At 33.3% G+C, this 16,468-nt stretch overlaps 1 protein-coding gene across 3 annotated transcripts; it reads left to right on the forward strand.

Annotated features, from left to right (window-relative positions):
- The first annotated feature begins 4,719 nt into the window (after positions 1–4,719).
- On the forward strand, positions 4,720–12,242 carry LOC148616962 (uncharacterized). Of its 3 annotated transcripts, XM_088584154.1 has the most exons (7): positions 4,794–4,806; positions 6,590–6,668; positions 6,773–6,928; positions 7,368–7,433; positions 9,372–9,458; positions 10,428–10,562; positions 11,758–12,242. In XM_088584154.1, exons 2-7 carry the CDS (start codon positions 6,639–6,641, stop codon positions 12,175–12,177), a joined length of 894 nt encoding a protein of 297 aa, XP_088440280.1. In that variant the 5' UTR covers positions 4,794–4,806; positions 6,590–6,638; the 3' UTR covers positions 12,178–12,242. The 3 variants fall into 3 exon arrangements, with proteins under 3 accessions (XP_088440278.1, XP_088440279.1, XP_088440280.1); XM_088584152.1 differs by having other exon boundaries at positions 4,720–4,806; positions 6,590–6,928; XM_088584153.1 differs by lacking the exon at positions 9,372–9,458 and having other exon boundaries at positions 4,720–4,806; positions 6,590–6,928.
- Positions 12,243–16,468: the final 4,226 nt, after the last annotated feature.

Raw genomic sequence — 16,468 nt, forward strand, 5'->3', positions numbered from 1 at the left:
TTAATGCTAAACATAGATAAGAATAACTTTAGAAAAACAAAAGCCATTCAAAAACGATTTAATCATTGCAAGAATTTAAGTAATCACAAAATGATATGTATGTTTCTTCGTGAACTGATAAAGACAAATCATTTTTTGTTTTTGTTTATTCAGATCAATTGAAAACAAGGAATATATATTGAACTCAAGCATCACTACAATATAGTATTTGATAATGCGCCTTTAAGCATATACCAACGATCAATTTCATTTTCTCAGCTATATAGATGAAGTATGATCTTTAAACAATCCTAGTTATTGGTATTTGATACATCGCATTTACACCAAAGAATTTGAGCTGTGAAGTCAGCCTCATATCTTGACCTATACGTAGAGATCGATGGCAAATAAAAACTATCGACCAAACTTTACGACAAACGCGATGACTTTTCAGAATTATTAACTTTCCTTTCATTTGTGGCAACATCCCTTCAGCACCTGCGTATGGAGTTTTCATATCACAACTTATACGTTATGCCAGAGCTTGCCGTAACTACGTATACCTTTTGTATCGCGCTATACTTCTTACAATTAGGCTTCTGGAACAAGGTTATGTTGCTACAAGATTGAAGTCATCACTACAAAAGTTTTATGGTCGGCAACATGAACTCGTGGATCGATATGGTGTATCCATCTGCAGCATGAAAAGTGATTTGTTCAACATATCATAATTTTCCTGTCCTCTTTCGTCTACTCTGAACTTGACTCTTTATGAGCAGCTCGGCGGATGTTTCTAGAAAAAGCAGAGTATGCTTACCCTACCGATGCACCTGGTCTATGCTCCCAGTTTTTAGTGGATTCCGAGTTGCTCATTTACTTTTGTTGCTTTGTACGGAGGGCCCAATTTAGTGGGCCTTAAATTAATGTTTATATTTATTTTAATTATATTTTTATCGTCTGGTTGTGTAACGCAAATTATTTTATATACCCTGATTTGGTTACGATGTCAGCATTAACGTTAATTGGCCTATATATAGGTCTGTAGTCTGAAAAAGATAATCCAAAACTGAATGACGTGTTCCATTAATTAGGAACCATTTGTTCATAAATCTGAAATCCATTCACAATTGAAACGAATGATAACTGCAAACAGGATGTTCCAAAGTTAGAATGAAACACCCCTAAAATTAAAGCACTTGCTATTTTGTTTGACGTACTATTTCAAACCGACCTACATTTCGTTAATTTTAAAGAATAACCGCTTAAAAATGAAATAAACCTGATACGAAATGGAAAGGTATACAACGAAGAATGATAAAACCATAACCTGCGAGCATGAAGCCAATAAATTGTTCAAAAGCAATGGTATTTCTTATTTCATCACGATTATAATTTGCAAGGATAGCTTTCCTTGGCCATGTAAACTACTAAATATAACTGTGTGAGTAAAGTAATGTACTAGTATTTTATGCAACTTTATTAATTTATCATTTTTCTTTATTGTTGATAAATTGAAACGGCTGTTACGAGTATTCACTAACCGATACCTTCCCTTTAGTTTAACATAGTCCTTGACATGTGATTAGATTTAATCATAAAACGCCACATGTCAATATACAGTAATGACACAATTGTCATGTACCATTTATAGTCATCACTTACAAATATATGTTCAATGAAAGGATCGTCTACTTGTTCAACAGAAGAGCTGTCTGTTCGTTTCACTAATATTTTGTCCGCAGTGAAGGAGGGACGACAAAAATACTGTGAAACTAGTATCATATATGTTGTGGTTTTAATCATACGTGGACTCTGAAAAACTCTAAAGATCCTATAGATAATCTTTAAGATCGGTCCTTCCCTGAATTTAACTATTAAAGCTTTGGATTTTTTCAACATTATATACAATCTTGCCCAACAATAAATTGAAAACTAATGTAAAAGAAATCATACTCAAGGCATTTAACTGCAAGCATTGTAATTCTAATAAATTTGTTGTTTAAGGCTTCGATTCTACAATTCTATTTTCGGGGATTCGATACATCGCATCAACCCGAAAGAACTTGCGACAAAGGATACTACAGACACATTCAAGTCAGACTCATATCTTAACCTATACTTAGAGATTGATGGTAAAGGAAACCTACTGACCAAACTACACGATAAACGCAATGCCTGTTTTCGTTTTCGTATTGTCAATATTCCTTCCACCTGTGACAACTTTCCTTAAGCACATAGCTGCGTATGGAATTGTCATATCACAAAATTACTTTTTGCAATTTTAGAGAGGGCGGGTATGCGCCTGGTAAATTTTTCGTTATCAAACATATTCTCAAAGCTTTGCTGGAAACTAAGTCTCCCGGTTTTAACATAAAGAAAAGTTGTTTCAAACTGATAAAGTAATTGCTGGTTAACAAGGTTCTCTAAATCTTGTGTACCATTCGTACAGAGGTTAAAGAGTTAACCATAATATTTATAGCGTGAACATTAATATTATGAATATTATATCCACCTCAGCGTTGTTTAGCTTTTGAATCAGGGAGCCATGATTAAACATTCTTTAAACACCATTTAATCTGCTGGTAACTCAATTCGATTTGTGTCATAACGTCTGGTTGAGTAACGCAGGTTATTGTATATAAACTGATTTGGTTACGAGGTCTGCATAATATAGATATTTAATGTAATTGCAGTCTGCAATTAAAATAATCAATAATATATGGCATTTTGATTAGGAACATTTTTTCCGAATGCTGGAATCCATTTACTTTTGAAAATTGCTATTTTGTTTAACAGAACTTTAAACATACTATGTAAAAGTTATCTAGACATTTGAACCAGCGTTATTAGAAAATACGTCTCATACGCTGCTTAAAAATATTTTATTTCTGATATCCATATCTTATTGAAAAATGTTCTGTTTCTAACAAAGAGATTGTAGATGAAGAATTTTCATAATGCCTAAAATAATAATTTTCGATAGTTCTTACTTGTATATCGTTATTTTATCTTGAACTTGACGCATTTTCCCCACAAAGTTCAATACTTATTTTGAAACTTGTGGCCTGGATTTACATAATTTATATTGTATTTTGTTCGTTTGATTTTCCCTTATTTATTGTCCATTTCTACTGCACTATTTTAACAACTGATATTTCCGATTTTGACTGGTGGCAATTGTATGCTGTCCTTTGTGTTAAAATATACCGCAAAAATAATGAACCGTAAAAAAAGCGGGAAATTTAGCGTGCTATTAAATGTAATTGGTATAACACACTTCTTTATTTTGAAATGGCTGTACAAGTAAGGACCATTGCGGTGGTTTCCAACTCTCCAATTTCTACCCTGATATTGACCTTTTGACTACTGCCTAGATTTTATCTGTTTTGTTTGTTTGTTTGTTGGGGTTTAACGTCCGAGCAGCAATATTTCAGCTATATTCAGACAATGAACATGAAATGAATGATAAAATGAACATGAAATGAAGAAGAAAAAAGGATGGGTCACAAGGATAATAGGGTCGACAAATTTTGATTGCCACTGTAAAAAAGGGGGATGGGTAAGGTAGGGCAATTTAGCCTCCTGTGGCGGAGCGCAAAGGTTCCTACTCCTATCGAATACCACAGCAGGGTTCTTTAACGTGCGAGGAACGTAGCATCTTTCCCAACACGATGCACCACTATGGTTTGCGGTCAGGTTTTCCGTATTATAGCCTGACAACCCCAGCATGTAACATGCCAGGGGTACCCCATTCCGCCACCTGGGGCACACATCCCAGTTGCTCTGTGGGCAGAGCGCCTAGCCCCCGGCTAGGTTTCTGAGCACTATTTAGTCGCCTTTTACGACAAGCTTAGCGCTGCTGCAGGCCTATTCTTTTAACACCCGGACCTGCACGGGGCGATTTTATCTGTAATGTTGTTATTACTCTTCATACACAAGAATTATCTGTCTCAGTTATTTGGGTAAAGCACTTCTGTTAAGTCCATGACTTAGTTTGTGGCATAAGAGGATAGAAAAAATGCATGGAAGCTATCCTAAAATCTTGAATTACTTCACTGTAGAAAAAAATAAAACGACTATGCATTTATATTACAAACATAGTGTCCCGCCAATTTCGATCTTCATCTGTTTAAGTAAATGGATTGTTTACCTTTTAACAAAATAAGTCAAATTGCTAAATATTCAATAACGTAGACCTGCTACAATTGGAATTCTTTTATAACACCATCACAGCAAATAATTAAATATAACGGCGTTATTTACTGTAACATCATATTTTAATGATTCTATATTTGTGCTGCTTTCACTCGTAATTCGCATTCAGTTCGAATTATTATTGCTTATATATATTTTAAAATTGCGTACTTTCAAACTAAGAATATTTGTAACCATCCCACTGTTAAATATGTTGACAATTATTTTACCCTTTGTCCTAAATGTAGTTTGTTAAGTCCCTCAACACAGAAGTTATTTTACATTGTATAAATTTTATTGTCATAACACATGTAAATAGAAAAAAATCAATAATTTATTTACTGAAATTTGTAAACTGTTTACCAAAAAAGAAAGACACATGGCAATTTAGGACAAAATTCAGTCATATTTATTGTATATTTGTTACGCTTTTTGACAGTTTATTTGTCCCTTGTGTTTCCAAAGAATACAATTTTCCGAACATTTAAAAATTGTAATCAGATACTTCCAAAACAAAGAATAATTGTATTTAAAGGTTGAATTTCATTGCTGGCATATATATCGACTGCTTACATTAATTCTTGGTATTCTTTTGTGTTTCTTGCTAATTGTAGTTATACAAGTGAAGTGCAGGTAGGCAACATTTTCTTGTTTTATAAATTATTCACATTTATAATAATTTAGTTATGATATCAATTAAGGCACATTTTAAGTTCTCTATTTATAAACAAAACCAAAACCAAAAAAATATACAATACTACCAGCTCAATGCGTGCAAACTTATAAATATCGCATGAAATGAAAAACAGACAAGAACAAAGGTTTCTAACGTGTTCATTCGCAAAACTTTGCAGTTATGCCATCAACACACCATTGAGGATGTTTTCCAAACAATATATGTTTTTATTATTATTATTATTATTATTATTATTATTATTATTATTTCATGTTCGAACAATGATTATACACAGAATAACAAAAACAGCATTTTCCCCATACTGCTGTAGTTGTCAAGGGAGGCCCTTATTTATTTGTTTGTTTGATGTTGTTTTTGTTTTAGTTTTGTTTTTATTTTGTTTTAACTTTGTGTTTGTTTTTCATTTGTTTTGTTTTCCATAGACAATCTTCGTTTTTATACGACAATGCTACAAGGAATAGAAAGTCTGAATTTACAATTTTAGAGCTATTAAACGGAGAAAATATCTACTTCCATACAATCAGATAATGCATGACTTTTTGTACTCATAAAATCCAGTGACGAACATAGATTTTAAGATTAGGAATAGAGTAAATAGAATTAAATGATTCGCGGGGCAAGATAAAAAAAAATTGGGACCGAGAAATCAAGATTTCTTCCAAACGAAATTACTTTCACAAGTTTTAGAGAGGGCTGGTATGCGCCTGACATACTTTTCCTCAAGCAAATCTATGGTTAAACCTTTGCTGCAGACTAAGTTTCCCGGTTTTATGACTTGCGTGGACGTTTCGCAGGAATCAATTTCGCAGCTTTATAAATGACAAGCGTTTCGAAGTGTTGAAAATCAATTTTGCGGCTGCTTTATTGTTTTGCGCATCTCTTTTTGACCCTGAAAATAGAAAAAAAAAACAAGTGCACCAACAAAATTAATGCAACTAAAAGAAAATATAGAAATTCGACACATCTAATAACTTTACTTGCGTGTTGTAAAAATTAAAATTAGTTAGAAAATTGTTATTTAAGTGTAAGTCTTTGTAAGAACCAGGCGAAATTAAAAAAATAAAACCTCGATCTGGCAATATCGTTTCACTCAAGAGTGCTTCCTCTATTTGAAAAGGCCACATTTTGATCCATGCACTACTAGTTCAGAATTTTTTCAATAGAATGTTAGAAAAATGAGGTTTTGTTAGAGTTACCTGTCCTTAAAATGTTCATATCCAGTGCAATTCAATGAAATTATAACTCAATTTACCAAAATGATATGAACAATCTTGTCTTTTGTTCCTTCATACTGGTGGTAAAAATATTAATCTAGCACTTTCAAATAGGTTGGTTTTTTTCATACAGTGTCTTAATTACAGCCCGATTCGTCAGTGACTGATATTTAATGCTACCAAAAATTTAGTTTATTCTGATTTTATTCCCGTCTTTATATTGTTTTTTCGATAAACACGAATAAGCAGTATTGTTTATCGATTTGATAAGATAATATTAAAGTTTAAACTATGCGCAATTCTTATGATCGTTCAATTGTAATTCTATGTCAGTTAACATTGTATTTGCTTGTGTTGCATTGTTATGTATGTTTCGTTGTTACGAAATAAATCATAGTTTGTATATTGACACTGCAGAGATATGTCTAAGTGTTTTGTCCTCTGACTGTAGGGATTATTTGACTTACATCGATATTATTGTTTTTAATTTTTTTTTATATCCTAGATGACTTTCTTATTCTGCGTTTAATAAGTTGATATGGACGGGTTTCAACATGCTTACGAAAAGAGATATGACGACTTCCGAGTTAAAACATTTAAGATTTTTGGAAGCATACAGATAATACTTGTGATTATCTGCACCCTTCTCAGCATAATTGCTGTATGTTTCGATGGCAAAGATCTTTCTGAATCATGTGACACAAGATGGGGATACAATTATTATAGACATGCTTACTATTTTGCCTACGTCGATTTCAACTCCTACACTTACACATGCTGGACAGGAAGGTTTGCTCTTCTGATCTTGGGATTTGACGTAACTTGCCTCATCTGTTATTTATGGGTAGGTATAAATAACTCGAGTTTCACAATGATTTTTGTGAACTTCATCGTGAAAGACCGACAAAGATTGTGTGTTTAAGTTTGAGAAAAAAAATATCTATCATACATAAGACAAATTTTTAATTATGTTTTATAGACGGTTTCATATTCAGCCACACTTTAATTTGGTCAGCGATGTTGTTTGTTTTTTATACGCTTACCAATCGCAATATGCTGTGTGACCTGTTCTCCATCTGTTTTCTTGATTGATATTTACGACATCGTTTTCGAACTCATTTCCTCTTGTGTTAATATCTTCAATATCGCCACATCGTCTTTATACTTTCCTTACAAACGCAAATTATTTGATAACTTGTTGTTTAGGATAAAAACGTTTTCTTTTCGTTGTTATTATTTTAAGATTTTTGTTCGTTATAAAGTATTTTAAATTTTACTTTCAGTTTATCCTGACGGGTATTTTGCCATTTTGCATGACTGAGGCAAGAGAAGAGAGATGGACATATTTGGTATATGATACTTTCCCTTTAATTGTATTACCGTGAACTTGAAATAGGTTTACAATAATAAACAAAAATCAATTATTTTCTGTAAGTGACAAAACACACATACGATACCCAAAGGTACACTCGTACTGCAATCGAAGAATTATATTTATTCAATTATTTTTCCATCATAATTACACACGCATTTACAATGTAAGATAAAAAAGTCAAACTCGTCCAAAAATCACGAATAGATTAACTTACTTATGTTATGTGTCAATGCTTATCACTACATATATTTCATCCATCTTTATATGAGAGTAATCAAGGGAACAAAGATCCTAGCGGAAATCAAAAGAATGTAATACGTGGACAAAGACCAGACATGGAAAGCAGACACACACAACAAAGAACATAAAGAAAATAATACATACAAAGTAACAAAAGTAAATTAGCAACTCGGTCCCCATTTAAAACTGGGAACATGGACCAGGTGCACCGGTAGGGAAAGCGTCGTCTGCTTTGCAAGAAACACCCGCCGAGTTGATTCTAAAAGATAAGTCCGGAGTAGACGGAAGAGGAAAGGAAAACTATGTCACGTTGAAAAAATCAGTTTTCATCGTACAGATGGATACACCGTAACGATCCACGAGTTCATGATGACGACCATTAAACTTCTCTAATGATGAATTCAAACTAGTAGCAACATAATCTTAATCCATAAGCCTAATTGTAAGAAGTCTATAGGCGGATACAAACAGTCTGCGTAGTTACGACAGGCTCTGGTATAACGTATGAGTTGTGATATGAACACTCCATGCACAGGTGCTGAAGGGATGTTGCCACAGATGAAAGGAAAGTTGCCAATTTTGAATGAAAAGTCATCACGTTTGTCGTAAAGTTTGGTCAATAGTTTTCCTTTACCATCGATCTCTGAGTGTAGTTAAGATATGATGCTAATTTCAAAATTTCTGTGGCATCCTTTATCTCAAGGGATTTTTTAAGGTAGATGCATAAACGTAACTACATTTAATCGATTTATCCACAAAATTTTGTCTTTTAGTTCTAAGTTTACAAATTTAGACCGGATAAATTTGGTTTGCAAAACGGTGCGCCTTGATGTTACTGTATATTGCTGTTTGTTTTTTTTTTAAGGCGCTCATGTTTTCTACTCAGTATTTTTTAGTTCCATTTAATTGGAACATTTGTCAATTTCATGAGTAAAATTGACAAAAAAATGGCACATAATGTCCTACCTCGGCTGTCACCCCACCTTTCCAAAGTCTGGATCCGCCCTGGTTTAAGTACGGTGCTATACGTAATGGTAATCATGACATTATTCAGTATTTATGAAAACAAAAAACAAAAAACAAAAAAAAACATGAAAATTCTTAATTGACTGTTCTAAATACCTTGATTTTAACAAAATGAGACAAATTTTCAGAGTTAACCTAACTTCATTGTACTACTTTACAGTTGTTGGCTCAGTTTAATTGTGAATTGCCTAATCTTTCTCCAATGTGTGCTTCTGCGTGCTTGTAATTTAAGAGTTTTTACTGGTACAAAGCAATCTAATCTAAAATAAACCTCTCTATCACTCCATGCACTCATATGTAGGATCTAACAACACCAAATTCTACATTTGTTTGTATGACCTTTTCAGAATGCTCGGGGTTTTTCTTTTTGATAACGTTTTTTGTTGGCTGATCAGAAAGCTCACTAGTCTGAGAACAGAAAGTAGATATGGGATTGTAATATCCTACGTGCAATGTTTGAATGGGACAATTGATTGATCTTACTTTAATTAGATTGGATACAAAGACAAGAATCTGTTCAATTGATCGAATAGTCTCGTCATGACATACATAAAACAACAAACCACAACTACAACTTAATTTACGACTGTCGTTAAAATAAAAATAAATCAATTGTTCCATTACTAAAATATTTTGTTTATTGCAGAAAACATCATACATGGTGTGTTGCATTATTGCATCTGTTATATTTATACCTATTGTACTTAGTCTTGGAATGGGTGCGGCAGTAATAGTGAGTAATTGCATTTATCTAACAAATTATTGTACTTCTGATGGATGGACAGGAAAGGTTCAGCTCTCAGTCTAATTTTTTTACAATATTCCAACCTCCCATCCACCCTTTTCCCACGTACTTCCTCCAGCCTCCCGACCCATATCTCAAACTTCACAACCTTGTATCATATATTCATTAATAGCTGTCCAGCCTCTTTGTTTTTATCGGATTGGTAACATCCGGCAGTAGAAATCGATAACAGACATGCAGTGATGGTTATTATATATTATATTTGCTCAAATAACCTTATTTGTATTTATTACCCTACCCTACCAGATGCTTACCCTACCGGTGCACCTGATTTATGCTACATTAGTGGCGTCAGAGTTGCTCATTTGCTTTTGTTACTTTGTATTTATGATTTTAGTTACTTTATGTTCTTTGTTGTGTATGTCTACTTTCCATGTCTGGTCTTTGTCCCTGGATTACAATATTTTGATAACCTCTATAACCTTGGTTCCCTTGATTACTCTATTAAACATTTTTGCTTATTCTTTTTTTAAAATTGTATTGCAAATATTATAACTGTTGCCAACCATAGAAAAAAGACAGGTGTTTGGCAATTACTCCTCAAAGTATAATCAGGTGAACTTTTATACGTCAGTTTTAGAATAAAATTTTAGAATAAAATTTACATCGTAACATTGAATACGATTTATTTTAGAAGAGATATATATATATATAACAACAACAAAACAATGCATGGAACAACAAACAAACGGCCAGGTGAATTTTAACTTAGCTTGTGTTAATTTTGAATTATAAATATATTGGATGCTACCGGAACAAAAATCAAGGAAACTGAGAATCCATAATAACGTCTAGAGAGGTAAAATAAACTCATACAACAAAGAACAGGAAAACAAAACTAAATAATACGAATTATTTATTTTGACACACTTATCTAACTGTTGGATTTTGTTCTAGCGGTCGATTGATTCTCAAGACACAGGTAGCGATGCTGCAATAGTTGCAATGCCTTCCATTCTTGCACTCTCAAGTTTCATTGAATTTATAGTGACCATTGCTGGTGCTTGTTACTGTTGTTGCTGCTGGAAGACGGTAAGTATCAGGAGTAATTACTTGCTAAAGTTATTAAATTGCAGTCTTTATAAAATCATACAGTAGGTGATTCATGCAGGATGCCAAAAACCAACCAAACTCACTTTTATTCCTTCTCCAGAACATTAATGACCACGTAATCAGTCTCAGTAATTAAGTACGAGTCTTTATAAAAATCAGACTCTAGGTGATTCATGCAGTATGCCAAAACCCCACTAAACTCACTTTAAGACTGCTCCAGAACATTTACTGACCACTTTACCAGTCTTAGTTTTTCATTTAAAACCATACAGATTTTACATAAAATTTGCACTTTGCTGGAGAAATCGGTCTTGATTGTGTTTGTTTTGGTTGATTTTAGTGGAAGATGAATGATTTTTTTCAAAAATATATATCGGAATACAGGAATGATTTTAATTATGTAAGAATAAAGCAAAACTAGATGGAAAAAGGATCATTTGTTCGCTGGGTGTTTTTACACCAAGAATTCTGGCAGTGTTTAAATTTTACATGAGCTGGTCCTTAATCAAATTTAGATTAAATGCCAATTTCATCATTTAAACTATAGTTATACCAATATTGCAATATGATTAATTAAACCTCAATTACCAGCAAATATCTTAAATTACACTGACAGCAATATTAAAATGCAATCACTTATATAAATTTGAAATGTAATTGAAAACTTTTGAATTACATTTGACACTGTTCATTAAGAGAAAATTTTCAGCTTTTTTTTAAGTTCGGGAGGTATTGGATACATACCCCGTTTCTACGTCCATTTTCATTCCTTTAAAGAAGAAAACAATGCAACATAGACATTTGAAATAATATTGTTGATTGTCGCAGAAAAGGTTGTAAAAGCATGTAATGGACGTAATAACATTTCACTGCCCTGAGCATGTGCGCATTATACGTTCTGATAGACAAAAATTAGATTTAGTTGTTTTATTATTTAATTTTGAAATAAAGAAGAGAGAAACTGTTAGTTTGTGCAGTGTATTCAAAAGCTGATAAACTATGCAAATGTTTAGTCTGTTATTGTTAGCATCCGTTTGACAAGGGTCTGTACTTGTTTTAAAAGTTACTGTATTAATTTAGACAGTTATTCAAGATTTGGTTTTTCCTTACTCTGAATTTAAAGCATTTTGCAGAATTTCTCGATTTAATTTACATTTATACTTATTTCTCTCAGAAAACAAGGATTTACCCAATGTCTATTGATGAGACTGGGCAACCTTTTGTCATCCTCACTAATTCGCAATGGCAGGAACTTGGCATGCCGTGTCAGGGTACAGCTGGACAAACAGCTGTTCCATTACAAGGTACTTGCTATCCTGTTATGATGACACACCAACAAAACGTTACACAACATCAGCATCACATCACACAACAACCAATGGGACAATCTCAACCAATAGGTCAACTGCAACCTATTGGACAACAGCAACCGATGGATCAATATCAACCCATGGGGCAACAACCTATTGGACAAGATCAACAAATGGGCCAAGAACCAATTGGACATCAGCCTATGGGACAAGAGCAACCACAGGTGCAACAACAACCAATGGTCATTGAACAGCAAGCTCCATTTTCAACACACATAGAGTGATAAAAACCAAACAAACAAATTCTCAGTTTTTATTAGTTTTTAATAAAAGACTTTAATTTTCGTCATCTGTTGTTGTTTCTTAATTATAAACCTTTCCTTAGATGGTCACTTCTAGTTTAGCTGCGTAACATAACGAATAGTAATTGTTTACGATTTTAATCACATATTTCATCTTAAATGATAGTTTTAAATTTTGATACATATATATGAGAAAATATTTTTGTTAGATATCTTTACTTTAACATTCTCTGGCTTTTGTTACGCTAATATATTTTATTGTATGACATCACATCTTGTTCGTCTGCTATAGCCTCTATGATGCACTTTTTATATACATGTATTATACGGTGTGAAGTCTGCCTTATGTTTTGACCTAAACTCAGAGATTGATGGCAAAGGAAACTTTTGACCAAACTGTACGACAAACCTAATGTTTTTTTTTACTCTGTATTGTTCTTTCCTTTCATCTGGCAACATCCCTTCAGCATCTGCGTATTGAGTCTTCATGTCACAACTCATACGTTATTCCCTAGATTGCCCTAACTACAGTTATTTTGTACCGCGCTAGAATTCTTACAATCAGGCTTCTACAACAGGATTATGTTGCTACAAGAATGAAGTGATCACTACATATGACGGACGATTTATGGTCGTCACCATGAACTCGTGGATCGTTACGGTGTATCCATCTGAACAATGAAAACTTATTTGTTCAGCGTGTTATATTTGCTTTCCCCTTTCGTCTACCCTGGATTTGGCTTTTTTAACACCCCTTGAAACGTTCACGTTTCCCGTTTTATCGTTCGTGCATGGTTTATCGTGCGTTTACTTATTCGTTTAAACGCGCTATAAACGCACGATAGAAGTGTTCATTTAATCACACACTAGGAGCGTTCGTTTAAACGCACGATGCAAGCATTCATTTAAACGCATGCTGGGAGCGTTCGTTTATTTTTGTACTTTTTGTACTTTTTGATTATTACCTTGATTCAACTGTTATTTTTATATTTTTGTTATTAATAATTTATATCTTTCATTAATTCAATATTCCATTTTTTCTTTCGTCATTATTTGTTAATATTATTATTTTTCATCGTTCTTCTATCGTAAGTTTAAACGCACGCTATGAACGTTCGCTTATCGTGCGTTTAAGGAAGTACACCTGGGGTACCCCAAACATTTCCCTATAATTATTTTTTTTTTTAAATTTGTGTATGATATTACACTAACCGTGGCGCATCATCTGTCTAATTTTAAAGAAAATTCACCGTGCAGATTTTGGACAATGAAGACTAAAATATTGCTATTTTTTTAGAAATCTGAATCATTGGCCAAACTGAACAATATCTAATATTTTAGGGTCATTCTAACAATATATATTTAAGTTAATAACTGAATATAAAGTCAAATTCACTTTAAAAGGATTAATACATCAGATTTAATATGGAATTTTATTTTATACATTTTGTAGAAGATATACTAGGATTTTAATTTACCAAAATAATAGAAAAGGGGGTAATTTTCAGCTATTTGCTTACATAAAACCTCTATTTTGCCAAAAAGTCATTATTCAATTTTCGTACAAAACTGATATTATTTGGACTATTTATATGCAAATCAATTTACAAATACTCAGGAAAGTTCACTGTGTTGTTTGTTTTTAATGTTTTGATGATAGTAAGGCATTGAATTTTTTTTTATAATTAATCAGTATGGCTTAAATCATGTTGATATTCAATAAGGTTACCAAGTATCAAATTTTGATGACTTATACTGATGAAAGAGCATTGCCGGGTTTAGCTTGAATCAATTACTGTTGCAAATTAATGTCACACAAACATTTATACTTCTGTACGACAGGACAAACTTATATATCAAAACCTATGATTTTTCAACACTGTATACCTCTATTCCACATACCCAGTTAAAACCCCGACTTAAAAACATTGTACATCATTGTTTGTCCAAAAAAGATGGTACACCTAGATACAAATATATAGTTCTTGGTAGAGATTCCTCATACTTTGTAAGAAATAATTCCAAATCATCTTCCATATATACAGAAGAAGATGTTTACAAAATGCTGGAGTTTTTAGTCGACAAACATATTTGTCCAGTGTGATAGACGCGTTTTTAAACAAATGGTCGTTATCCCAATGGGAACAAATTGTGCTCCTTAACTTGCTGACCGATTCCTTCACTCTTATGAGGCTGACTTTATAGCTGATCTGATCCGAAAGAAAGAATATCGTTTGGCTAGATCCTTTAATCTCGGTTTCCGCTATATGGATGATGTATTATCTTCAAACAATCCTAATTTTTGGGATTTGATACACCGCGTCTACCCCAAATAACTTGAGATAAAGGATACTACAGACACCTCATATATTGACCTACACTTAGAAATCGATGGTAAAGGAAAACTATTGACAAAACGTTACGACAAATGTGATAACTTTTCATTCAAAGTTGACAACGTTCCTTTCATCTGTGGCAACATCCATTCAGCACCTGCGTATGGTGTGTTCATATCACAACTTAAACGTTATGCCAGAGCTTGCCGAGACTACGCAGACTTTTTGTATCGCGCTACAATTCTAACAAATTGGCTTCTAGAGTAGGGTTATGTTGGTACAAGATTGAAGTCATCACTACAAACGTTTTATGGTCGTCATCATGAACTCGTGGATCGATACGTTGTATCCATCTGCGGAATGAAAACTGATTTGTTCAACGTGTCATAGTTTTCCTTTCCTCTTTCGTCTACCCCGGACTTGACGTTTTATGAGCAACTCGGCGGGTGTTTCTAGAAAAGCAGAAAACGCTTACTCTACTAGTGCACCTGGTCCATGTTCCCAGTTTTTAGTGGAGTCCGAGTTGCTCATTTGCTTTTGTTACCTTGTATGTATAATTTTAGTTACTTTATGTTCTTTGTCGTGTATGTCCGTTTCCCATTTCTGGTCTTTGTCCCTGGATAACATTCTTTTGATTACCGCTATAACCTTGGTTCCCTTGATTACTCTTATGTGCTAAACGTATTTCAATGCTGGACAGAGTTATATGCTGAACAAAATGAAAACAGAAAGCTGGAAGTCTTATAAGGAATTATAAAAAAAACCAAAAAAAATTCTAAAAGTTTAATAAGTTATTAAACTGACAATTTTATTGGTTAGCTGTACTGTTTCATGACAGAGATCATTTCATATTTCAATTTTGATATTTTATCTAAAGAAATCTTGGTTTGCAGTAGAAGATATCATTTCAAACGTTTTTCCACCTTATAAAAATATATACCTCAATTTGCCCATTTGAAACATTACTCAATACTTCAAAAGAGCAGAGTTATTAGGGCTGGCATATTTGTTCCTTATGTTGAACTCTTTCTTGAGGTTATTATCAGTATCACTTTGAAGACTGCTATTAGGATTCATTTAAACGTTCTAGTGACTAAAATCCTTTCACTTTGGATTGTCACCCTTACTTGTGAGCTATTCCTATCACTTGGCGTCCGTCGTCGTTAACAATTTTCAAAATTCTTCTCCTCTGAAACTACTTGACCAAGTAGAACCAAACTTGATATGAATGTTCCTTGGGGGTATCCTGCATAGAACTGATGTAGGGATTGTTGATCCATCAAAAAAAGCATGGCCGCTATTACTAAAAATAGAGCATAGGAGTCAGACAATAGTTTTTCGCATATATCTCAAAAACGGCTAGGTTTAGCCAAATTCTGATAGAGTTTAAAATGTTCAGCATGATGAGATCTATCTGCGTTCAGTTTAATCTGTTTAGCCACGTTGGAGTTGTTTGATCCGTCGAAAAACATGGCCACTCTTACTAAAAATAGAACATAGAGATCCGACAGTAGTTTTTCGCATATATCTCCAAAATCGTTAGGTTTAGCCAATTTTTTTCAATAGCTGAAATGATCCTTATTTTTAGGACTACAAAAGTCTTCAGGCATAAAATCTGTCAGACGCTTTCTAATAAGAGTTATTGTCCGGGACAGAGGAAAATGACAGGGTTTAATTTTTACATTTTTGAGCCAATGTCTTGAAAATTATGATAGATTTAGACTTTCATTTACTTTATTTTATGATAAGTCCTGTCTAACTTTTCTTGAGTCAAAATTGTTGGACAAATTCTTGTTTAATTTATTGCCCTTGAAATGCAAAATTCAACCAGGTGAGCGATTCAGGCTCCGGGGAGCCTCTTGTTATTCCGTAAATTTGATTAAATTTAATTAAGTTCTATACGTCCATATTTAGACTGAATGACTGAAGCGGGTTTT

Source organism: Perna viridis, chromosome 5 (genome assembly GCF_037379345.1).
Source record: "Perna viridis isolate PV_CMFRI_1.1 ecotype Kerala chromosome 5, ASM3737934v1, whole genome shotgun sequence".
NCBI lineage: Eukaryota > Metazoa > Mollusca > Bivalvia > Mytilida > Mytilidae > Perna > Perna viridis.

Excerpts from the sequence above, each read along its gene's own strand:
- LOC148616962 (XM_088584152.1), top strand. The coding sequence starts at position 6,623 with ATGGACGGGTTTCAACATGCTTACGAAAAGAGATATGACGACTTCCGA. Across the intron at positions 7,434-9,371 it reads AAGAGAGATGGACATATTTG|AAAACATCATACATGGTGTG; the intron begins GTATATGATACT and ends TGTTTATTGCAG. Across the intron at positions 10,563-11,757 it reads GTTGTTGCTGCTGGAAGACG|AAAACAAGGATTTACCCAAT; the intron begins GTAAGTATCAGG and ends TATTTCTCTCAG.